Source organism: Quercus lobata, chromosome 1 (genome assembly GCF_001633185.2).
Source record: "Quercus lobata isolate SW786 chromosome 1, ValleyOak3.0 Primary Assembly, whole genome shotgun sequence".
Lineage (NCBI taxonomy): Eukaryota > Viridiplantae > Streptophyta > Magnoliopsida > Fagales > Fagaceae > Quercus > Quercus lobata.
In genome coordinates, this window is record NC_044904.1 from 28,312,729 (window position 1) to 28,337,978 (window position 25,250).

The 25,250-nt window shown below is 34.9% G+C and overlaps 2 protein-coding genes and 1 pseudogene across 2 annotated transcripts in view; 2 read left to right on the forward strand and 1 right to left on the reverse strand.

Moving 5' to 3' along the window:
* Positions 1-996, reverse strand: part of LOC115951976 — an 11,485-nt gene extending 10,489 nt beyond the window's left edge. The window contains exons 1-2 of the mRNA XM_031069088.1: positions 645-996; positions 9-158 (exon numbers count right to left, since the gene is read on the reverse strand). Of these exons, the coding sequence (XP_030924948.1) occupies positions 9-158; positions 645-806 (312 nt within the window). The 5' untranslated portion in view covers positions 807-996. The remainder of the gene's footprint in view (positions 1-8; positions 159-644) is intronic.
* Positions 997-7,602: 6,606 nt separating this feature from the next.
* Positions 7,603-10,510, forward strand: LOC115951987 (annotated as a pseudogene).
* A 6,515-nt stretch (positions 10,511-17,025) lies between these two features.
* On the forward strand, positions 17,026-17,850 carry LOC115951996 (DEAD-box ATP-dependent RNA helicase 20-like). Its single transcript, XM_031069103.1, has 2 exons — positions 17,026-17,227; positions 17,717-17,850. Exons 1-2 carry the CDS (start codon positions 17,026-17,028, stop codon positions 17,848-17,850), a joined length of 336 nt encoding a protein of 111 aa, XP_030924963.1.
* The last annotated feature ends 7,400 nt before the right edge of the window (positions 17,851-25,250 follow it).

A 25,250-nucleotide genomic window follows, 5' to 3' on the forward strand; every position in this document is an offset into this window, starting at 1 on the left:
GCTGCTGCCGCAGGAGTAGCTGCCTCCTTATTTAGGACCTCAGGGTCCGGAGATCGTACACTGCCAATCGCCTGCACTGCAGTCAGCACATCAGTAATGTCCTGGTGGTCCTTCGTGGCCACCGGGTGACGGCTCAACAAACGGAGGTATCCTTCAATCTGCACATGGAAAAACCAAGTATATTAGTAATGCAATACGAAATCAACAATGCGAATGAATAAGAAAATAATAGTTTGAACAGTAACTAGTTCTACTAGCAAGAATTGCAAATTATAGGGAGACCAAGTATTACCTTTAATTAAATTTAAATTATCTTTTCTGTTAAAGATGTAGACAGAAATGCTAATTAAAAATTCAAATGAGCAGAAAATAAAAAATGATAAGAATGGGAAGAAGAATGTATACCATAACTCTAAAGGCTGAAATAAGAAATATGACCTTCGATTTTGAAATTAGATTTTGAAATCAACAAAGTTCTCTATAAGGTAAATGAACAAAGTTCTCTATAAGGAATCTTAAGTAGACAATAGCTTTATGCTACTTCTTTGATGCTAAGCATACATTGGACCACATATATCATGTTTTATAAATAGTGGTTTCATGCTAAGAAGTACGGTAATATGTAGAAGATGTGGAGAAGTTACCATTAGAATCAATGTAGCACCAAGAACATCGATGAACCTCCGAGTCACCCTTTTGAACCATTCGAAGTACTGATGCTGTGGAGGCATATCACCAAGCACTGCTTGACAACACCGTTGAAGGCGGTTACCCCAATGCATGATATGCAGAGCATGTTTCCGCATTCAATCAACGCCCACCTTCCCCCTCAAATCAATGGCATGAAGCACGGTGTCAGTGTCAACATCGCCGGGAATTTCTTGGATCATCCCAAATTGATGAACGACACGATCCGGTGTATGTATCTCTACTAGGTGGAAACATACAAGCGGCACCGTTGCCGTCCACACAGCCCTCCCTGCAACGCACCATGGCGGAAGGTCCTTGAAATCGGCTTCATACGGCTGCCACACCACCTACAGTAGCCCAAAAACAAGTACGCAACACATTAGGCAACTATGTTTATATTTCAAAGTTCACTAAACATATATCTTGTTCCTAAACATGTTAACATGTTAAACAAGGCATTTTCATACCTGGCTTGGCAACATTGAAGCTATTTGCTGGCGATACCTGTCCCTGAAGATGTGGGCAGGCCTGTTTTTCTTGTTTGGGACCCGCAACCACCTACAACAATCAAGAACAAAGGATCAATATCTAGAACTTTCCTACTAAGATAATGTCATGACTAAAACTATAATGTTATCACATATAACTACTAAGATAATGTTATAGATATTTACTCAATTGATAATATCACTAGAATAAGAAACAATCCTTATAAGGTAGAGACTTACTTCAGGTACAGAGGACCACGCGCTGGAGGACCATAAGCGCCCACTGGCAGGCCACGCTCAACTGCCGGGCACAAATAGGGGAACTTGGCCCATACCCAATGCTGGACCAACAGTAAGCACCCACCGATTTGACTGGTGTCCTTATGGCTTGCCCTGCATAGCTCTCGGTACAACCATGCAAGGCAAGTACTTCCCCAACTGTACCTTTGTGGGTTGCGAAGGTCTTCCAACTACTGCACCTACATTAGATGCACCCTATCGCCGGATTTGTCCATGAATATTGTGTCCCCCAGTAGCACTAGGATATAGCATCGTGCGTACTTATGCAACTCATCCTCTTCGACATCAGGTGGCAATGGATTAGCAACTTGCTCCAAAAGCCATTTGATGAGAATCCTTTGGCCATTAAGTTCCTTATGCTCTTGATTTATAGGTTGAAAGCCAAGGAACTCCTCACACACATTCATCCAATTTTTCTGTGTGCTCCCTGTTATAGCATCACCATCAACAGGAAGTCCGAGAATCACCTCCACATCCTACAATGTGATGGTGATCTCACCATGTGGCATGTGGAAGGTGTGAGTCTCGGGCCGCCATCACTCCACTAAGGCTGTTATTAGGCCATGGTCAAGCTCTCTACCCGATTGCCTCAGCAGTCCCTCCAAGCCCAATGCCTTAATGATGTCAACGACTTGGTCGTCCACCATTGGCTCTCGGTTGGAGAACTCTTCAGTACGGCCACGGCAGGTAAGGGCCCCTGGATCCTGCACAAAACAGATCCTTGGATTAACATATGACAAACGTCTGCATGTACATTGTATGAATTAAATGCGTGTACATTTGACATAAATATTTACTGCTGTGTTGTACCTGCCCATTCCAAATAGCTTCTGACTGATGGGTGGGCTGCAACTTTAACACCGACGTGTCAATAGGGCCAGGCTGCGTATGGTCAATCCGTCCAGCATTTGCAGCAGCCATACTGCACAAGAATGATAAGCAATTAGCACGTAATAGACAAGATTCAAAAAAAAAAAAAAACCAAAAACAATCTAAGAAAAATACTCAAAAATCAACTTATATCTGGCCATTACATTATTTTCAAAACTTACTATCCAAGTTTATAACAAAACTCTAAGTTCACAATAAAACTTACTATCCAAAGTCATATAACGTAAAGAAGTCAAACTTTATTAATATTTTCATATAATATGTCTATATCAAAACAAAACTCTAATGATCACTCATTTTACTATTCTGGAATACATGAATCCCTGTTTTCAGGCCAACTAATTCAATATGTTTTGTTTGGGACTCAAGTTTATTGGACAAGCTATTTCATTTTTCCAGCTAAGCTCATTAAGGACATTGAGAAGCTTTTCAATCTGATCAGGCTGTTCATATAGCTAAAGTAGCTTGGACTCAAGTTTGTTTGCCAACAAAGGAGGGCGACTTGGGGCTGAAAAAGGTTAGGGAGGGAGTGGAATAGGGCTGCAATAACGAAGCACATTTGGATTTTGCTTATGCAAGCTGGCTCCTTGTGGGTGGCATGGATACACAGATACCTTTAGAAAGGGCAAAGTTTTTGGAAGGTAAACCCCCCCCCCCCCAAGAACTATTCTGTTTTTTAAATGGAAAATTGGAGATGGGAGTAGGGTTTCTGGCATGATAATTGGCATCCTCAATGGGTCCTTAGTCACAAATTTTATACTAAAGCCATATTTCAGCAGGCAACTATCCTTCAGCTAGGGTGTCTAGTATTATTGTTAATGGTCATTGGCAGTGGAGGCCTCCTCGATCTATGGATCAAAGTCCTTTACAACAGGAATGTTGGTTCCTATTCATGGAGAAGACACTTTAGTATGGACTCTAACTAAAATTTTTATATTTTCTTGTAAATCTACTTGGGAAGCCCTTAGAAATAGAAGCAATGAAGTTGATTGGGATAAAGTGGGTTGGGATGTTGCCATCATGCCAAAACATGCATTTATTTTTTGGTTGGCTATTCAAGATAGGCTTTTCACTTTTGATAGATTAGAAGTGGGGCTGGCAAGAAAATTTGTCGTGTTGATTCTGCAGAAACAAGTGTGAATCCAGGGATCATGTTTTCTTTGAATGTTCCTTTTCAAGCAGGATGTGGCAGCAAGTAGTGTGGGAATTTTATGGCAGCAGGTGCCTGATCACTGTGGAGCAGTAATTGATTGGGGGGAAAATTTAACAAGTAGAAGTATACAATCAAGAGTGGGGAAAATGGCCATAGCAACTGCTGTATATCATATTTGGAGGCCGAGGAACACTTGTAAAATTTCAAAAATTATGTTTACTGAAGAACAAATGGTTACAAGATTTTTTTTTGGAAATAAAATGGAGATTAGGGGCTTTTGTGCCTAAAAGGATCACTGCAATTGACAGTAAGTATATGTCGAAGATTAGGTGTTAGACAATTTTTTTGTGGCATGATTGTGACTGGTTTGGTGATGGTTGAGCTAGTAGTCATGTGCTTATGCTAAAAAAAACGAGAATAATTTGAAAATAGAAAGTGGGCCTGGTGAATCACGTATCCCCTGCTTGCTGGTTTCAAATTATTGCAGCTTCTGTGCTAGCTAGATGTTGTTTGCTGCTAGTAGGTTATTTGACTAATCCTCTAGGTGGAGTGTAATATATTTGCTGGAGAGTTTGTATGCACCCCTTTCTTGGTGTAATTTATTAGTTTGGGGGAGGTGGTTCTGTTTAGTTTTCAAAATGGGGTTTGCAGTTCGTTTGCTGCTGGTTTGGTGTTTTGGACTTCACTGTAGATCTTTCTTTTATTTTTGTTATATATATATGAGTATGTGTGTGTGTGTGTGTGTGTGTGTGTGTATAATCATTGTACTTTGCTATGTTTGTTTCATGGATAATCAGGGGAAAGATATGAATTTCAGGATTATTTTCTATATGGTTGATAATTCAAGGAAATTTGCCTTTACTGTTTATTGATTATTGATTTGATTTTGGTGCTTTATATATCTTTATTTGTTGATTATCTTTATTATTACTACCTAATAAAAAAAACCAAAGACTATAAATACAAATATTGGAATTCATAGTTGGTTGGATTCTTTGTACCGCAGAATTGACAGTCCTTGGACAGCACTTGGTTAATAGTTCATTGTAGTTTAGTTTATATGTTTTGTAATGTGACACAATTCTTGTGTCTATTATTATTGTATTGTAATGTGATTGTTATTAGTAGGTGATTTTAGAGTATGGTTGCTAATAGGATAAACATTTATTTTACCTAATGATTTTATAAATTGAAGATTAATATTTTTTATGATTGTCATTTGTGTTGTAGATAACAACAATACATAGAAGGACTGAAGGATGCAGTCGCGTAATGTGGCAGTAGTTTTTTCTTTTTGCCTAGAATTTTTTTCTTTTTTTTTGTTTTTGGGCCTATGGCTCTTTGTCAAGCCTTCTTTGTTTGGAAAGGATCATTTTAAATTTTAGACAAAAATGTAAAGTACACTTTCTATTTAGAATAATTTTAAATTTTTTTTTATAAACTAAGATATTTTATTAGAAGACAAGATTACTTCTTGTTCAAGATGATAAACAAAGAACCCAAAAGAATTGCACACTCATGAAGCGATTCTATAAAATCTAAATGGAAATGCAACTAGTAGGACCCCACACATGAGACCAATTAAACTTAGTTCAAATCATCAATGATTCCAACTTAACATAAGATATATATATATATATATATATATTTATATAGTATATATATATATATATTTATATATATATATTCAAACTTAACGAGTCAAAATTCCAAATATTTGAGGGATGTTTTTCGAACTAATTCCTCCAATATACCTTCCCTAATAATAGCCATTGGATCTCAAGAGGCTTTAAAGACTACCTTCTATAAAACATATTAAATGGATCAACAAATGGTCTATAGTCTCACCATTTATATAGGTGCATGCATATAACACATCCCATGCTACTTTCCAAATGAAAAATGAGCCATTTTTCAGGCTTTAACACACTAAAGACTCTTCTATTTTACCCCAAATAATCTCATACTAAGAAAAAACATCAAAATGACCACTCCCCTTGAATTTTCATTTCATCCTATTGGTTGCTAACCTCTTAGGGATATTTGAGTACAGCAGATCTGAAAGAAATTTCATTGACACCAATTTCTAAAAATGAAAACCTTTTAATAAATCTTACATTCCAGCTCCATTGCACCCCAGACCTTCATGCACTCTTACATGATACTATCTAGAACTATTCACTTACAAGTTTGAGACTTGGTCATGCCAATAAATTGGATTACATGCCTTCACCATTTCCTGTGATTGTCTTTCATTCTAAATTTCATACTGATACATCTACTCCATAAACTTAACCCCTCTCTCTCTCTCCAAAGAAATTGAATAAGACTATAATTTTCAACATTTTATAGATGAGACACCTGAGTATATTAGGATATGAGACCAAATGAATGATTAGGAGAAAAAAATGGTAATTCCCATTGACATATAGTATATTGATATTATATGTTACATAAACATAATACTATAATCCTAAACACACTGATTTTATAAGGTTTAGTTTAACAGGACCATGAAGATTCATTTGGTTAATTACAAGGAAAGGAATCAAACAGAAAGCTTAGGGTGCTGGAACAGCCTAATCCTACAAGGTGACATGCTGCTAAATTTTCTCATCCATTATCACTAAACAGATATAACATGAATATGACAAAACTTAACTACTAGCCAAATATTTTGCTGCAAACACAACAAAAAAGCAGAGGCCTTTTTAACAAAACAATCAGCAATAAGAAAATTTTCAATTACTAAATCGGGAAAAAAAAAAATGAAAACCCAATTGAAATATTTAAATGTAAATAAAATTTAAAGGAGCACAGATACAGAATTCACAAAATTAGGAAAATAAAAAGGGGTTTAAGACATTATCAAATTTAGCAAGAAGAAAGTCATCAAACTTTCAGAAAAATGGATCCAATTAAACACTAAATCATCAACTTTAACAAACCCTAAAATCAACAATTTAATTTCACAAAGACCCACTTAACAAACCCTAACATCATCACTGCAGAACAATGCATAGTTCAAGATATAAATTTGAAATTTGCCTGATATCAACAGTTCAACCCATGAACAGAACAACGCACAAAACAAAAAAAAAAAAAAAAAAAAAATCAAACCCACAAACCAATTCAATCTCATAAAACAATAAAGTTTCGATCTTTTTTAACAGTTTTATTAGAAATTCAATACAGAAACCAAAATACAAAAGAACTTCATCAAACCAAAGTTTCTTTGATTTTTCCCACTGTTTCTCGGCAACCAAATAGTTAACTTGGTACAAAGCAACTCACCTTTTTTTTTAGTTTTCAAAGACCGCGTAGACTGAAGGAACTCAAAGCTTGCTGTGGCTTGATCAATTCTTTTGGCGAAGGAGATGAATGTGAAATAGTGGAGACTCAGAGTGGAGACTGGGTGAGAGAACAGTGAGTGAGAGAAGAAGGTGAGTGACTGATAGTGGAGAGAGTGAGTGACAAAGTTCACCGTGAGAGTGAGATGGTGAGTGAGAGAACGTGAGACGGTGAGTGAGAGCGTGAGGCGATGAGAGAGACGGTGAGTGAGACTGTGTCTGCTCTTTGTGAGAGAGGGTGAGTGAGAGTGGAGAGTGATCTGTGTGAGAGAGGGTGAGTGAAGCGTTATTTTTTAAAAAATAGCCTATTTGAAACCAAGTCTTAAAGACTCGGTTTCCATGTCTGCCACGTGTGTTTAATGACCACAATATGAAACCGAGTTTCTGAGACTTGGTTTGCTAAAACCAAGTCTCTAAGGCTCGAGTCTAATGTGGCCAAATCCCACGTGGTGTGTCCACGTGGAACTCGAGTCTTAGAGACTCGATTTCCACGTGGGATTTGGCCACATCAGAATACAAAAGCCGAGCCTCAAAGACTCGATTTTGAGGCCCAAAATCGAGTCTTTAAGACTCGAGATGCTAGTAAATTATAATGTTTACAAACTGGGTCTACTAACTATATACTTATGATTTTATGGCCATTTGGCCATTTTGGCCTTCACAAACAGCACAATTGAAACAATTTCAAGAGCACCAAACAAAAACCCAACGAGTTTCTTCACCATCAACAATGGACACTCATGGGTCTTCTGCTCTGCCACCTCAGCCACCACCAGAAGAGTCATTTGCTCGGTGTTACAAGTTTCTCTGGCCTATGCTTGTGGCTGTCAATCTTGCTGTTGGAGGTCCCTTTCCTTTTCTTATTCTTCAACTTTGTAATTCATTGTTTATCTTAATTTCCTATCTACATTAATATATGTGGGTGTTTATTTCATATGCGATGTGATTAAATTTATAAAAAGGTGTAATGGGTTTTAAGATTTCAGTTTCAAAGATTTGTTTTTTAAGCTTATCGAGTGCTTTTAATGATGTTATTGTTGATGGGTACTCTGTTGTTAGGATAGGAGATGGTTTTATATATCTCATTTTTGGAGGAATCCTTGATGGGGATGGGGGAATTCTGATTAAATGGGATTTGGTGTTCCTTGGTTGGGCTTGTGTGGGATTTATGATTCTCCTTAGTTGAGGAATTGTGTGATAATATGTTGATTCTAGCCTCTATGGATGTAGATCTTAATTGGTTATGTCATATGTGACATCTAATTACTAATATGCACTAAAGAGTCTAGGAACGTAAATGTGTAAAGAGTGGTGATAGGTATGGGGTTAATATACTGTTCCTACTAGAGGGGAAATAAACATTTTATGTCTTGTGTGGGATTTATGATTCTCCTTTGATATCCTTGGACCAAGGTAATGTGCAAAACAGCAATGCAAAATAATTGTATATAGTTAGTTAGGCAACGTTTGAAACAATATAAGAAAGTAGCATCTTGAGTTTTAGAAACTTGAGATCCATATTACAAAAAAGCCACATAGATCTCGAGTCTTTAAGACTCGAGTTTCATGTGAAAAAAATTTCACCTATAGTGGCGTTTTTAAGCCTTTCAGTGACGTTTTAAAGCCCTATAGCGGCGTTTTCCTGGGAAATTTTTTTTCATAAGTATAGATTTATGGAGTCCTATAGTGGCGTTTTTTAAGCCCTATAGTGACGTTTTATAGACCTATAGCGGCGTTTTTATTCAATTTATAGCAATCGAGTCTTTAAAACTCGATTTTTAGCTTAATTTTTTTCCACTTTAGACTAATCCACTTACAAATCGAGAATTAAAAACTCGATTTTTATCTTGGAACTCGAGATGCTAGTTTTCAACATTGTTTTGAAACATGACAATTAACTAAATTTTTTTAATATTTATTGTTATTTAGAAAAAAAATTCTCCTTGGACCAAATGGCAATGTCCCCACCAACCCTCCCCTTCCTAGTTAGTTGAAGTAGAGGCAAAATCACTGTTTGAATCCCATGTCTCAGCAGTGTCAGTTGTTTATTTTTCTATTGATAAAAACCATTATTTCTCAACTTAAACTTTTAGTTCACTACAGGTTTCAATCCACGCTCCTTATAAATGGATGCATATTCCTTCATTTTGGAAATCCTGGAGTTTGTTGTTGTTGGAACTTCTTGTTTTGTTAAAATGGGAGTAAGAGTAACAGTAATAGCTCATCGCATTCTTCATTTTATTAGTACAGCCTTATGCTCCTTATAAATGGATGCATATTCCTTCATTTTGGAAATCCTGGAGTTTGTTGTTGTTGGAACTTCTTCTTGTTTTGTTAAAATGGGAGTAATAGTAATAGTTATAGCTCATGGCATTCTTCATTTTATTAGTACAACCTTATGGTTGCCTAATCAGAGTAATGGTTTTGGCTATTTATCATGGAAAACAGCCAATGATCAAGTAAAAGACTTGTTTGTCTATCATTCTAAGTATAATCATTACAATAGGTGGGAGAAAAGACACACAGGATGCAATTCTTGCTTAATTTTTAACTGGTCATCTAAAGCTCTACTATTTGATATGATTAAAATCATATACCAGTAATTTTTGGCTTTATCCATGTCAGTGATGAGCAAATTGTTGGATAGACAAAGTTAGTATCAACTCCTTAGGGTGTGCATGTTGCATAGTATCTTGCATACTATAACAGTAAGTTGGATGGATTCATTCAATTCGCTCAATAGGAACTTATGAAGTTATAGGTGAGTAGCAACATATACTATTTGCTCAAACTCGCTTACCTACTTAACTAATTGTTGAACAAATATTAATGACTTTATAAGTAGGGGTAAGGATGCCTACCAATTACCACTCTCCAACCCCACAAAAGTGCGATCTTTGTGCATTAGGTATGTTCTTTTTCATATATAGGTCCTACATCTGGTGATCATTTTTAATAACTTGTTTGTCTCAGTCAGGTTTAAGAAAGAAAAAGTGGAGTCTAATTGTATAAAAGAAGACTTCAGGGGTGGTAAAACTGGTTTCATCACATTGACATCGAAGTAGACTGAGCGGTCTCATAAAGAAATATATTCTTTACATGTTATGGTCCTATATAGTTTGAGAGGTATTTATATTTAGGTTTGTGGTCAAACTTGGTCTTTTCCCCCTCTGTTTGTGTGTAATTTTTCTATATACGTTGTTAGTCTTTTATTTTTTAATCTAGATAAGTTGTTAGTTTAAGCTTCTGTTAATACGGTCTTGAAGCCTATCACAATCTAGGGCTCTAAATATGCTCCTTAAGAAGTTAAGAGTTTCTGTGAACTTTTGTTGCCTACCTCTTTGTGCAGACAAAGAAGAAAGATGAGCACATAGAAGAAGAAGGTGCAACTCCAGTTTCTATCTCCGCTTCTAAAACTGCTCCTATTGCTGAAAAAACCTTACACTCACCATCTGTCAGAAAACCTGTGACGTTGCAGGAACCAATTCCAGAGGATTAGCAGCGTGAGCTCTTCAAGTGGATGTTAGAAGAGAAAAGGAAGATCAAACCAAAAGATCCTGAAGAAAAGAAGCGCAATTGATGAAGAGAAAGCCATTCTCAAACAGTTTATTAAAGCGAAACCTATCCCTAGTATCTAATTATTTAACACTTGTTCTCAAATTTAGAGATTACTATAAATGAATATTTTCTTTCTTTTTACATGAAGTTAAGTTTATCCTTATGTCAAATCTCTTCAAAGTTCTCTAAATCATTGTTGTTCAATGCAAAGGATAATGTTGATAATAGTCGGTAAAATATAGCACCAAGTGGAAACTGGATACATTTGCTTTGCTAATTGAAGAGCAAATGATTCCTTTCTCTTTTGCATGTAACAAATATTGCATCATAAGATATTCTGTTTTAGGTGAGGACTCAAGGGGATCATATTCATAGAGAGTAGGGTCATAACTTAGCCCAAATCACTCAGATTGATGATGGCTAAGCCATCAGCCCTCAACTAAAAGATAACAACTGAAAATGATAATAACAAGAAGCTCTCCGCTTCATTGTTTTCAAAATGACCTTAGGATACAATTGCTGACCATTACCTTTATCAAATGGCCCAGCCAAGCCCACAATAGTTTCTACTATTATGTTTATGTTGGTGGGCTGGACCGGGATTAATTTACTATCCTCTTTCAAACCAACTCTTGCACTGTGCTACTCACATCGACGAAATCTAAAAGCCTTTTGAATCTTAGCTCAAAGTAAAATACTAAAATGATGTAATATTAATAGCAGAGGTTATTTTTTTTGTTCAAGAGATTCAAAACCATTCATTATCCAAAATTCGACTATGCATATTTAATTAATGAATATTAATAATTAAAAATCAAATTAAAGAATTTTTAATTTAATTAGAATTTTTTTAATATTGGGTTGCTTTAACCCACGAGAGTCAAGAGTATTAACTTTAAACTAATTAATTTAATATTACATGATTTAACTACTCAAAAAAAAGAGAAGAAAACAAAATTAGTTTATTTTTTTACTCTCTTTCAATAACTAAAAAAAAAAAAATCTTTCGAAATTTTTTTTTAAAATTTTGAGTTTTCACATATGTATTTTAAGAAAAGTTAGAATTAGTTTTAAATTTTGCTCTTTTTTTTTTTTTTTCTTTGAATATCTCTTATAAAATTCAACCTAAATATTTTCTTTTTGTGTAATAGTTACTAATTTAAGCTATTAATATCTGTTCGTCAAAACCATTTATTTTATTATCCTTGGTTTGGTTGCCTACTATGTGGTTGTGTAGTGTTTATCTTATTTCTTGTTCAACCCACTGTTTTAACACCTAACAGCCATCAAACATATTCAAAATCCAATATTTTTATTACTGAAACCTACCTAAGAGAGTGTAAATCATTGCTTGAATTTTCAAATTTTCACTAACAAGGGGAAATCTCTAAACATTGCTTACCCTCCAGTATTTTGCTTAATTTTGTTGCCTATTCATAATATTAGCCATATACTCTTGTTTACTTGAAAAGCTATTGGCTTTAAAGACTAAAGTTACCAACATTTAATTATATAAATGCACATACTTGTTAGTTTTGTGCAATACGTATAATATGAATAGTAGGTATTGTAGGTGTGTATCAACCATGCTTATGAATCTCATGATACATATATATGTATTGTATGAATCATATTGATTTTGTACGATTTTTAGATATGTGAGTTTAAATTGGGTTTTTTTTTTTTGTTAAAATTTGTGCTTTGACTTGAGTCCAACTAGTGATTGGACTTGTTTTTAACAAACAATTATGGGATACTTGGTTGAGGCCAATAAAATAATGTCCATGGTTTTTATTTTTTTATTTAATTAATATATTACTAAAAGCTAAAGCGTGACATTTATAGCTACTGAGCTCCTATTGCGCCACCTCATCACCACGTCATTCGCCACATAATTAATATTTATTCTTATTTTTTTTTTACAAATATATATATATATATATATATAGATTATTGACTTTACATATTCATATTTGTCGGTTTTAACATCTATATATAATTAATATTTATTCCTATTTTTTTACAAATATATATATATATATATAAATAGATTATTGACTTTACATATTCATCTTTGTCGATTTTAACATCTATATATATTTCTTTTTTATTTCCAATTTTCCTATAATTTTTTTTTTTTTTTTACATTCACTTATTTTTTTAAATATTTACATTTTCTTCAACCTTTCTTCTTCCCTCACATTTTCATCTCCCCACTACCCTCTACTTTAATATTTCTATTCATCCTTCTCTTCATCTTCCTTTATTTATCTCTTCTTATCCCTTCCCTCTAACTATAAATTTGTCACTCTTTTCCATTCTTTGCATAGTTCTCTCTCTCTCTCTCTCTCTCTCAATGTTTTGGTGGATTTTTATCTCTCTCAATGTTTTGGTGGATTTTTATTTTCTCCGCTTTAGGTTGATAAAATTTTGTATTTTTAAGAACTCTAATTTATGTTGATACGATTTAGTTTTGTGTTTTAAGTTATTATTATTATTATTATTTTGCTCTTTGATTGTTAAATTTTATCCGATTACATTATAAAAAATTAAAGATAGTAGAAGCATTTATAGCTACTGAGCTCCTGTTGCTCCACCTTATCACCACGTCATTCGCCAAATAATTAATATTTATTTCTATTTTTTTTTACAAATATATATATATATATATATATATATATATATATATAGATTATTGACTTTACATATTCATCTTTGTCGATTTTAACATCTATATATAATTAATATTTATTCCTTTTTTTTTTACAAATATATATATATATATATATAAATAGATTATTGACTTTACATATTCATCTTTGTCGATTTTAACATCTATATATATATTTCTTTTTTATTTCCAATTTTTCTATAATTTTTTTTTTACATTCACTTTTTTTTTTAAATATTTACATTTTCTTCAACCTTTCTTCTTCCCTCACCTTTTCATCTCCCCACTACCCTCTACTTTATTATTGCTATTTATTCTTCTCTTCATCTTCCTTTATTTATCTCTTCTTATCCCTTCCCTCTAACTATAAATTTATCACTCTTTTCCGTTCTTTGCATAGTTTTCTCTCTCTCTCTCTCTCTCTCTCTCTCTCAATGTTTTGGTGGATTTTTATCTCTCTCAATGTTTTGGTGGATTTTTATTTTCTCTGCCTTAGGTTGATAAAATTTTGTATTTTTAAGAACTCTAATTTATGTTGATACGATTTAGTTTTTTGTTTTAAGTTATTATTATTATTATTATTATTATTTTGCTCTTTGATTGTTAAATTTTATCCGATTACATTATAAAAAATTAAAGATAGTAGAAGCATTTATAGCTGCTGAGCTCCTGTTGCACCACCTTATCACCATATCATTCGCCAAATAATTAATATTTATTTCTATTTTTTTACAAATATATATATATATATATATATAGAGAGAGAGAGAGATTATTGACTTTACATATTCATCTTTGTCGACTTTAACATCTATATATAATTAATATTTATTCCTATTTTTTTTACAAATATATATATATATATATATATATATATATAAATAGATTATTGACTTTACATATTCATCTTTATCAATTTTAACATCTATATATATTTCTTTTTTATTTCCAATTTTCCTATAATTTTTTTTTTTTACATTCACTTATTTTTTTTAAATATTTACATTTTCTTCAACCTTTCTTCTTCCCTCACCTTTTCATTTCCCCACTACCCTCTACTTTAATATTGCTATTCATCCTTCTCTTCATCTTCCTTTATTTATCTCTTCTTATCCCTTCCCTCTAACTATAAATTTGTCACTCTTTTCCATTCTTTGCATAGTTTTCTCTCACAAAAAGGCTCTCTCTCTCTCTCTCACAATATTTTGGTGGATTTTTATCTCTCTCAATGTTTTGGTGGATTTTTATTTTTTATTGCATCTCCGCTTTAGGTTCATAAAATTTTGTATTTTTAAAAACTCTAATTTATGTTGATACGATTTAGTTTTGTGTTTTAAGTTATTATTATTATTATTATTATTATTATTATTATTATTATTTTGCTCTTTGATTGTTAAATTTTATCCGATTACATTATAAAAAATTAAAGATAGTAGATAAAAATAAAATAGTATTCCAATACATAGCATAATTTGGATAATTTAGTGTTTATTGTTATATCTTTTAATTTTTCTTATTTTTTTCTTCTCTTCCATTTTACTCAATATTGAAATTCAACCACATCCTCCTTATCATTAAATTATTTATATTTTCTCTCTCTTTTTCTTTAAAAAAAAAATAAAAAATGTAATATTTTACTTAAATTCAAATAAAAGAAAATTGTGCTCATCAAATTGTACTCATTTTTTTTTTAACATTTACACTTTCTTCAACCTTTCTCACTCTCTACAAATCATATTGTGAGGGATCTTTCATGTGCGAGCCCAACATCCTTATTGGGCCGCAAAAGAATCGTGTCCTTACAGTTATGTATTTTATTTTTATTTTTTTCTCATTTCATTTTATTTAAAATTTAAATTCAACCACATCCCCCATATATATCATTAAATTATTTATATTTTCACTCCTTTTTTATTTTTAAAAATTTTAAATATAATATTTTGCCTAAATTAAATAAATAAAATTGTCCACATTAAGTGGAGTAATGATAGGGAAACACTCATTCTCACACCGAATGCATCAAAGGAAGAATGAAATACAAAATAAATCAAGTTAAAACACTAAATTAAAAAAAAAAAAACTAATAATGCATATTTAATGTCATAGAATCATCATCAAATTTTGGAAAACGATAGGTTGCCAATGGAGAGAGAGAGAGATGGTATAGAAAAAAAAACCAATACAAAGTAATAAAGAGTAGATAAAGAAAAAAAAAAAAACCAAATGTCAATTAGTAATCGTTGATTGGAAAACAAAGAGGTTGTTAGGAGAAGTAAAAAATAAAATAGAGATTACCGTGTGGAGAACATTAAAAACTTTACAGTGTAGTAACATAAACCGTTTAATTCACTTAAAAAATTAAATCAACAATCAACAATTAAATACAATCGTAGTACTAAATTTAAATTTAAAACTAATCAAATTCTAACTATGGAAACCATATTAATCATAACTAAAAAGGAGATGTTCTCTGATAGTAGTAGAAATTGAGTAAGAAATAAAGTTAGAAAATTTAAAAATCCATTTTTTGACATTTCATTTAACCTTATTTATAATATATATATATATATATATATATATATATATATATATATAATTTTCATGCACTATTACTTTCAAAAATCTAATGAACAATGCTACCTCTCATTTATCGTCTTTATTATGCAAATCATCAGTTAGTAAATATATGATAATGGTAAGAAGCGTTACAAATGAGATCACTAAAAAAATATATAAAATTAATTAGCCACTATCATTATGGAGTAGTAGTCTATAATTTTACGCATCCAAAAAAGTGGAATATATAGAGTTTTTTTAAAGATATGTGTAAAGATTCACTATGTGTGTGTGTGTGTGTAAAGGTAAAAAAAAAAAAGAAAAAAAAGAAAAAAAAAGGTATATTTAAGGTTTTTGTTGACTTAAAAACTAATGAAAATCAAATGGTTAATAACTAAAATTATAGTATTAATAAAATATTTAATGAGACCATCCTAAAAAAATTACCGCGCGCAACGCGCGGGTATGCGACTAGTTTTATAATTGTTGAGATTTAATAAATGCTTCATTCTAGGATTGACCCTGGTCCTGGAATACTGATTGCTTTAATGATCACTTCGTAATGTTTATGCCCAGTTGCAAGTAGTACAAATGTGGTATTTTGAAGATGCCAGCTAATCCACTGTTAAGTTTCACTAATAGCAATGCGATGGGCCCTTTACTTCGCTCCTAATCTTTTGTTCAATGCAGATTAGCCCAGATCGTCAAACTTTGTACTGGAGTGCTACCTGGCCTAAAGCGGTTGAACAACTTGCTAGACAGTTTCTTTACAACCTGTACAAAGTAAGGTGTTCTAACTTAATTTTGCTACTGCCTACTGCAGTTGTGGGATTTCTTCTGTTAGGATATATTCTTTTCTGTGTTTCGTTTTTATTTTATACTTTTGATGTGTGTAGTTGCCAGTCATAACTCATATGTCATTTTACTCGTTTTGAGGCAGCTTGTTTTTTCTGAATTTTCCCCTACTCCTCCCCCCTCTTTCCTTTTTCTTGAAACTGAGGGTAATTTCCCAGGTTTAATGGCTTGGTTTGTAATTGCCGGAGTTCTAGAGGGCATATGCCCTTCTTGAAAGTTCCTGCTTTTGTGGTATGTGTATCTGTTTGTAATGTGCGATTATGTTATGTGATTGGCTCTTATCTTGGACTTTGCATAGGTGATAATAGGATCTCAAGATTTGAAAGCTAACCATGCTATATACGCCAGCACGTTGACATTGTTTCTGAAAACCAGAAATATAACAAGTAGGCCCCATTTCTATTTTGTTCTTGTATATTCTAATTTCTTCAAGATCTCATCATATGAGATTTGATGCGGTCATTTTACTCATAGGTTTGATTTTCCGGATTGGTTAAATTGCTGGAGGATATCATGGATGGCAGCCGAATGTTGATCTTCATGGATACCAAGAAAGGATGTGATCAGATTACCTGGCAGCTTCGCATGGATGGCTGGCCAGCTCTTTCAATTCATGGAGATAAAAGTCAAGCAGAGAGGGATTGGGTCCTCTCAGAGTTTAAAGCTGGCAAGAGTCCTATAATGACTGCTACGGATGTTGCAGCTCGTGGTTTAGGTATGGAGATAAAACTCTTAAAGCTTGTTCAAAGAGTTGATAGAAATTCTATTTTAGTACAGGAAATTGTGTAGGTAAACGATTTACTAATAGCACTCATCATCAACATCTCATTTTGGAAGGAAATTATTATCTGATCTTCTTGTTGTCCCTAATTTAAGTCTTCTTTTAATTTTATTGGATGGGCTTTATGGTGTTATTTGTCACATGGATCCTGCTTGTATATTTGTTTGAGCCACTTGTTTTCATGTCTATGGATATTGGATATTGCCCTTGAACGTTTCCCCTCTGTGCATAATTGTTGCCAGAATATGGTTTTTGGGGGTATTCATCTGACATTTTGTGTTTATTTGCTACAACAACACACTAGCATAAATGCAGAAATGTGTTGAGATCATAGATTCTCTGATCTAAATAAGCTTCTGATGTGAGAGATCGTTGGTCTAATGCATTTCTTATAACTTATAATGCTCTTTTGTTTCGTGGCAGATGTGAAGGACGTGAAATATGTGATAAATTATGACTTCCCTGGATCCCTTGTGGACTATGTTCACCGTATTGGTCGAATAGGAAGGGCCGGGGCAAAACGAACTGCACACTTTCTTCACTGCCGCAAATGCTAGATTTGCAAAGGATCTCATCAGCATACTTGAGGAAGCTGGACAGAAGGTCAGTCCTGATTTGGCTGCAATGGGGTGTGGTGCGCCTCCTCCCCCGTCAGGTTAATTGACTAGCTTGAATATTCTTAGACACGTGCGCATACACGTGCACGCTTGTCATGGTGTTTACATGTATGAGTGCGTGAATTTGATTACTAAAATTGACTGTTTCAATGAATATCAATCAATCAGGACATGGGGGTTTTCGAGATCGTGGGAGGGGTCATGGTAGTGGTCGCTCATGGAACTAACTTTTGAAGGTAAACCGGTTCTCACGTTGTATTTTGGAGGGAAACATTTAACATGTATGATTAGACTATAGGAGTGTACATGTAAAAGTCTTTTTTCATTTATGTTGAATTTTTTTGTTCAATTACGTGGAGGACTAACTGTAGTTAGTGTTGGACCATGTAAGATAAAACATTTGTTTATATCATTAAAGGTTTTGAGGAAGAAATAAACAATTGTATTTTCATTTTGCTTTGCCCAAAACTAGTGAAAGTACGCACACAAGAAAGTCTACTTCAACACTTGGTATCTCATTAGGTTGATATCAAAGCAACCTTGGTTTGGATCATTGGAAAGTTGCGAAAAAGGTTGAGATACTTACAAGGAACCAATGATTACAGGTTGACTTACATGCATATAAATCAGTTGGAGGTGATTGGTTACCCAAATTCCAATTTTACCGGATGTGTAGACAAGAAAGTCTACTACAACATATAATTTCCTTTTTATTTTTTGGAGGTGATATATCTTAGAGAATTACTATATTCAATCGTTGCTTCATCTACCGTGGAGGCTATTGAATACTAAGCTAAAACACATGCATTATTTATGGTTAAAATCTTTTTATCACAAATCTCAAGATTTTCAATTCTATATCAAGACTGTTAGGTTCTAAAGACTTTTGTTTTTATGTATTTAGAACTCTAATGTGTATTGTTGGCAAACCATGATTAAAACAATATGTTTAGTTGTGTTTAGACTTGCTCAAAGTTGGTTCATTTATGTAAAGTTGGAATAAACTGTTGTAGAAGTTATTTAAGCTTCTCGGCCTGGTTCGATCGATCGAAGCTTAGGCTCGATCAATCGAAAATCAGGTCAGAGGTGTTTTCCTGTAGAATTCCAACCCAGCCCTAGTTTGTTTAAAATGCTTAGCGTTTTCTAATTTTCCCTAGGTATAAAAGGCAAACCCTAACCACATTTTAGTGTTGCTCATATTGCTGTTTGTGTAAATCTCTTGTGAGATCTGTGAGGAGCTTTCCTTTACACAAGCTTAGAATTATCAAGAAGGAGATTCGTTCAAGAGCTTGATGATTATTCAGTTGTTGCTATAAGAACTTAAAGAAACACAAGTGGGTGTGCTTATACTTGCTGGAGAATCCAAGAAAGAAGGAGTCCGTGGATTTGGAGCTTGCACGTGGTCGTGTCAGTAAGTTCTACTGGTGGGTAGCAATAAAAAGTCGAGCGTGGAGGCTTGTAAGTCTTATTGTATGAATTTCGATTCTTTCAAGATAGTGGATTCAGGTTTATCTTGAGGATAGTTAGGTTAAATCCTCTCCAAGTTTTTATCGGTTTGGTTTTCTGAGTGATCATATCTTTGTGTTATTTATCTTTCCGTTGCTATACATGATATGTGTAAGGTTGAATTTATTCAACCATCTAATTGGCTTTATTCCGTGCCAAATTTGCTTGTAATTCAGCATTTAGTAACCCTGTATTTAGGTGGGTTTGATGTAAGGGTAGTGAGTGAGATAGAGTGAAGATTGCTCAAGAGTGTGCAAGAAAACGGAGACTCGCGGCTGGGACTCGCGGGTGACTCGCGGCTGCAAGCCGCCAGAAGCAGCACACGTGCCAAACATGCTGGAAGATGAACAGTCATGCTAGCTGGAGCACTACAGGACAAAACAGGATAACTGGCCATACGGTTATCTCGCGACTGGAACTCGCGACTTGGTCAAGCCGCGAGGTCAAGCCGCGAGCCACCCCTGTTTTGTAAAAACCTGACGTTTCACATTCCTCTCCACTCCAGTATAAATACCCCTTTTTACCCACGATTGAAAGAGAGCTTCCAAAGAGAATTTTGAGAGAGAAACCCTAAAGAAAAACCAGATTGTTTCACCCACAATCTCTACCTTAGAATCTCTTCAAATTCCTCAACTCTCTTCCTCTCCATTGTTAAATCCTTGAGAGGCATTATACCAAACCTGGTTCTCACCATCATCATCACTGTGAGACAGTCGTTTGGATTTCTGGGAAGCAGTTAGGAAGGAATCAATCTTCATTGGTTGATGCTATGGTCTAGTAGCGGAATCCGGGAAGCTAGAAAAGAAAAAGGTTCGGCGCAACCTCGTTAGAGCAAGAAGCTTGGAGGGCTTAGGTGCACTGGGTAGATTAGGCTTGGAGGGTCTATTGCTGTCCTTGTATCCCAACTGTATTTTCTAGTGGATTGCTTACCGCTTGGAGGGCGGCGGAGAGGTTTTACGCCGAGGGCTTCGGTTTCCTCTTCGATAACACATCGCGTGTTGTCTTTGTGTTTGCATCTTCATTCCTCTCTATCTTTGCCTTTTCTTTTATCTGATGTGGTTTTTAATCTGTTATGGCTTAGATAGTATTTAATCAATTTCGTATTATAGCATATGTTAAGTTTCCGCATACTAGTTGTTTGACATATTGCTTGAATTGATTAAGTTGTTTTTTGGGGGTCTAAACGTTCAAAGGTGTTTTTACACGTTTTTGAACTTTCATTTGGTATCAGAGCGGGTACACTGATATTGGTTTCATTACCATTGTGTGATCCTTGACTCCCTTTTGAGATGGATAGGTCTCAATCCCTTAATGCACCTCCATATTTTGATGGTAGTAATTATGCTTTTTGGAGGGTTCGCATGAGAGCTTTTCTATGTTCTATTGATGAATCAGTTTGGGATGCTGTTGAGATTGGTTGGACCAAACCTGAGGCAGCCAAATCCACATGGGATAAGGCAGCACTTGCTGCATCTAATGCTAACAGTAAAGCACTCAATGCTATTTTCTGTGGTGTGTCTCCAGATGAATTTCACAGGATTTCTCATATTACCGTTGCCAAAGAAGCATGGGAGATTTTGGAAACCACCTATGAAGGCACGAAGAAAGTGAAAGACACCAAGTTACAAATGCTGACCACTCGGTTTGAGGAGCTCAAAATGAGTGAGGATGAGACTTTTGACTCTTTCTATGGGAAGCTAAATGAAGTGGTTGTCAGCAAATTCAACTTGGGGGAGAAAACGGAGGACTCAAAGATTGTAAGGAAGATCCTTCGATCATTGCCGGAAAGTTTTCGTGCTAAAGTGACAGCAATTGAAGAGAGCAAGGACCTCGATGACATCAAAGTGCAGGAGCTGGTTGGTTCTCTTCAGACTTATGAGATGTCGCTGCTCAATCAACGGAAGAGTAAATCTCTTGCTCTAAAGACCATTAGTGAGAAGGTGGAAGATCAAGACTCATCGGGAGAAGATGTGGTTGACAAAGATGTTGCATAGCTTGTCAAAAATTTCAGAAAGTTCTTGAAATTCAAAAATAATGGCAAATTTGATGATAAAAGAAAATTCCAAAGTTTTGGAAGGGAAAAGAGGGAATTCAAAAAGAAAGATGGAAAAGAATCCCAATCCACACAAGGTGTCACTTGTTTCGAATGTAACGGACACGGACACTTTAAGAAGGAATGTCCAAATTATTTGAAATCAAAAGGTAAAGTGTATGCCACGACCTTGAGTGACTCGGATTCGTCTGACTCAGAATCTGAAGAGAGCTGTGATGGAGAGGGGAACTATTCGGCTTTTATGACTATTGCTCATGTTGAGTCTTCAGATGAGCTGAATCTGCTTGTGCGAGACCTTGGAGAACATAGTGATGATGACTCACTAGGAATTGTTGAAGAATCGGATGCTGAAGAAGATGGAAGCACAGCAATTCTTCAGGAGAATTATAACTCACTCTTGGAGAAGTCCGGGGAGTACTCAAGGGTGGCCAAGGCTGCTGTGAGAAAAATGAAGAAGGCTGAGGAGGACTACAAAAGTCTTCTAATCCGATATAGGGAGGTCAAATGTGAGATAGAAACTCTGAATGGTGAGTTGTCCGAAACTTACACAAAAGTAAGATTTCTTGAGAGTGAGGTTGTGCAAGCAAATGCTAAAGTAGAGAGGGTCACCACCAAGAAGCTAGATGATGTTATCTCATCTCAAAAGAGCTTTTCAGACAAATCCGGATTGGGATATACCGGAGGAAGTGGGTCATCTGGAAATGTCACTAAAGAAGTAAATTTTGTAAAGGCCAAAGATCCAATTGTAGCTGACCCTACTGGTGAGAGACTCGAGGTGGAGGAGAAGAAGAATGTGGTGAACCAACGGATGTTAAATCCCCGTAATCAGTCTGTGGGCAGGTCTGAATCTCGTGCCAAGTCACGTCCACGACCACAAAGAGGTCCTAGAGGAACCTATGTGTGCCATTATTGCGGACTTCAAGGGCATACTCGACCAAATTGCCAAAAGCTGAGAGCAAAGAACAGTGCAACTCCTCAAAGGTCAGGAGGACCTAGAAATGATAGAAGAATTTGGGCTGGAGATCAATCTAGAGATCAGAATGGTGATCCCGGAATGATGAACGTGATGAAGATGATTGGTGCATTCACCAACTGCTTGGAAAGCTTCTCACGAAGGTTTGAAAGCCCTAACTCCCGTACCCAATCCTATAAGGAAATCACCCCAAACGCAAGTGACGTGTGGGTGAAAAAGGGTACTCATGCATAAGCATTACAACATGTCCATGCATTAATATTTTCTATGCTTTGTGACAATGATTGTTTGGTTTGCTTGCTATTTTTGCTGTTGATTGTTTGCTTGTCTCCTTGTGAATATCTTTAATTTTGTCGTATCAATCTTTTTGTTTCTTGTGTCAAAAATCCAAAAATCACATAAAAATTAGAAAATCAAAAAGCTTGATTGATTTTGTTGAGTTTTGTCTCAAAAATTGTTTTGCCTTGTACCTTTGTGCTAATGGCTTTGTGCATTTTCGAGCATTGCTTGTTTTCATGCACTTATATTACTGTGGGAAAAATCTTGAAATCTATGTGATTGTTGTAAATAGATCTTCAATCTCGTCATGAATGATTAGTGAATGGTTATGTTGATCTTGAGACATGCATAGACTTGTGTCTACATATCTTCCCACTCTTTATTTTTGTTTTGCTAAAAAGAGCTCACCAAATGTAAATCTCCAAATGAAAAGAGATATTGAGCTGCAAAAGCTTGTCGCACATTCTAGTATTTGACTAGGAAAAAGGGTAAGCGACCTTATATTAAAGTGAATGTTTTTTTTAAAAAAAAAAAAAAAGCCAAAGGCTTATTCATGAAAGTGAAATATCAAATATCACTCTCACAATGAGAGGAGATTGTCTCAAAAGATCAAAAAGATCAAATGATATGATTGAAAGTGGAGTCAAATGTAAAGCTCCAAATTATGTTATCAAGTTTTTGTGGGAGGTCATATATTCATACTTCTATAAGTGAGATGGGTCACATGATCTAGTGCTAATTGTGTATGTCTTGGTTGAATTGATCATTGAAGCTTCACATTAGACTAAGGACTATCTCATTGTTGATATCCACACACAACACACAAGTTTATGCTCAATAAATGCCATATTCATTTGTGTGATTGTACTTGATGAAATGTGTTTTCACATGCTCAATCTTTGTTAATTCAAGCACAAAAAGGTTTTTGAGTGTTTTAGGTGTTTTTGGAAAGTATTTTGTTTGAAAAATCTGAAAATCTCAAAAATCCAGTTTTTGCCCTGTTTTGGCGGCTCAGTCGCGGGTATGTCAAGTCGCGAGACGCAGTCGCATCTTCGCTGGTCATTTTTGGCGACTTGTTCGTGAGTGGAAGGTCCAGTCGCGAGGTTCACTCAGAGATTTTCGCGGCTCAGCTCGCGACTCACTCGCGGGTAGACCTTCCAATCGCGAAAAACACTTAGAAAAATTTTTCAAATTTTTGGTCTTGTGTGTTTTGGCGGCTTGAGCTGGCGACTGTGTGGCGACTTATTCCAGTCGCGAAAAACGCGTGTTTTGCAGAAACAGGAGCAGTTTTTAAATCTTTTTCAGTTTTCCCTCGAATATTTGTGACTGTTCATCTTCTCTCTAAACCATCTCCCTCCCAAACATTCCGTGCTCTCATCTTCAATCTCCATTGTTGCATACTTGTAGCTCAAAATCTTCAAATCACAGGTATGGGTTTTCAGTTTTGCACTCTTTTCTACTTGATTTTGTGCTTTTCCCTTTGATTTTTCGCATATGTTTGTGATTTAGAAATGGGTTTGTGTTTCGTTTTTTTTTTTTCTTTTTTTGTTCCTTGTTCATGCCTCTCTTGCGAATGCTACTGCTAGAATATGTTTTGATCTTAGTTGTTTCCTTATTGCTCTTCATCCTGTGCTTGGCTAAGTGATTCTTTGATTTTATCTGAACTTTGTGCTGTTGAGTTGTTTCAAATTGTCCCTTTTGAGGCTGTGAGTTTTACTGTGCTAAATATGCATGCTCTATTGTGAAAATATTTTGGGAGCATATGTGAGCTTCACAATATTTTTTTTTGGACATATCATTTTCCATTATCTGTCTCATTGACTTATACCTGCCTTTAGGATAGTTTCTATATCTGATGATTTTTTATGTGTTTCTTATCTTAGGCTTGTTTGTCCATGTGATTGATCTAAGTAGCTTGTGTTTAAATGTTCAAAGCTCATTGGTATGGATGATATCTCTTTGTTAATTACATGGTACTGACTAATTCTGCACATGTACTATTCTATGCTGTTGTGGCCTCTTCTGATTGTTCACAGATGGCTCCCTCACCTCCTAAGAAGAAAACTCCTGCAAAGAAGGCTGACAAAAGATTGAAAATGGATCCTAAACTGTTTAGGTCAGTTCATCATTTTGAGAGATACAGGGATAACTTCATGAAAGCAGGAATTATTCAAGAAAGATTTGTAGATTTGGAGGATTTGAGACAAACCTTTATCCCCAGCTGTTTTGAAGGAAGAGGATGGGAAAAGCTTCTGAGTGACTTCCCTGTAGTGTGTGAACCCCTGATTAGGGAATTCTACTCAAATGCTGTGATAAAGGAGAATGAGTTAAGTTGCTGGGTTAGAGGTAAAGAATTCATTTTGGATGCACATGTCATAGATGATGCATTAAGGCTTGAAGGATTAGAAGATGAGGAATTTATCAACTACAAGGATAGGAGTGTCTCTATTGAAACAGTTCAACAGAGGATAGGTGGGCAGAGAGAGGGAAAATGTTTGAATACCACTGCCTTTCCAGTGGACATGAGGT

Coding starts and splice junctions, on each gene's coding strand:
- LOC115951996 (XM_031069103.1), top strand. CDS start 17,026: ATGGATGGCAGCCGAATGTTGATCTTCATGGATACCAAGAAAGGATGT. Junction 17,228..17,716: donor TGTTGCAGCTCGTGGTTTAG/GTATGGAGATAA, acceptor GTTTCGTGGCAG/ATGTGAAGGACGTGAAATAT.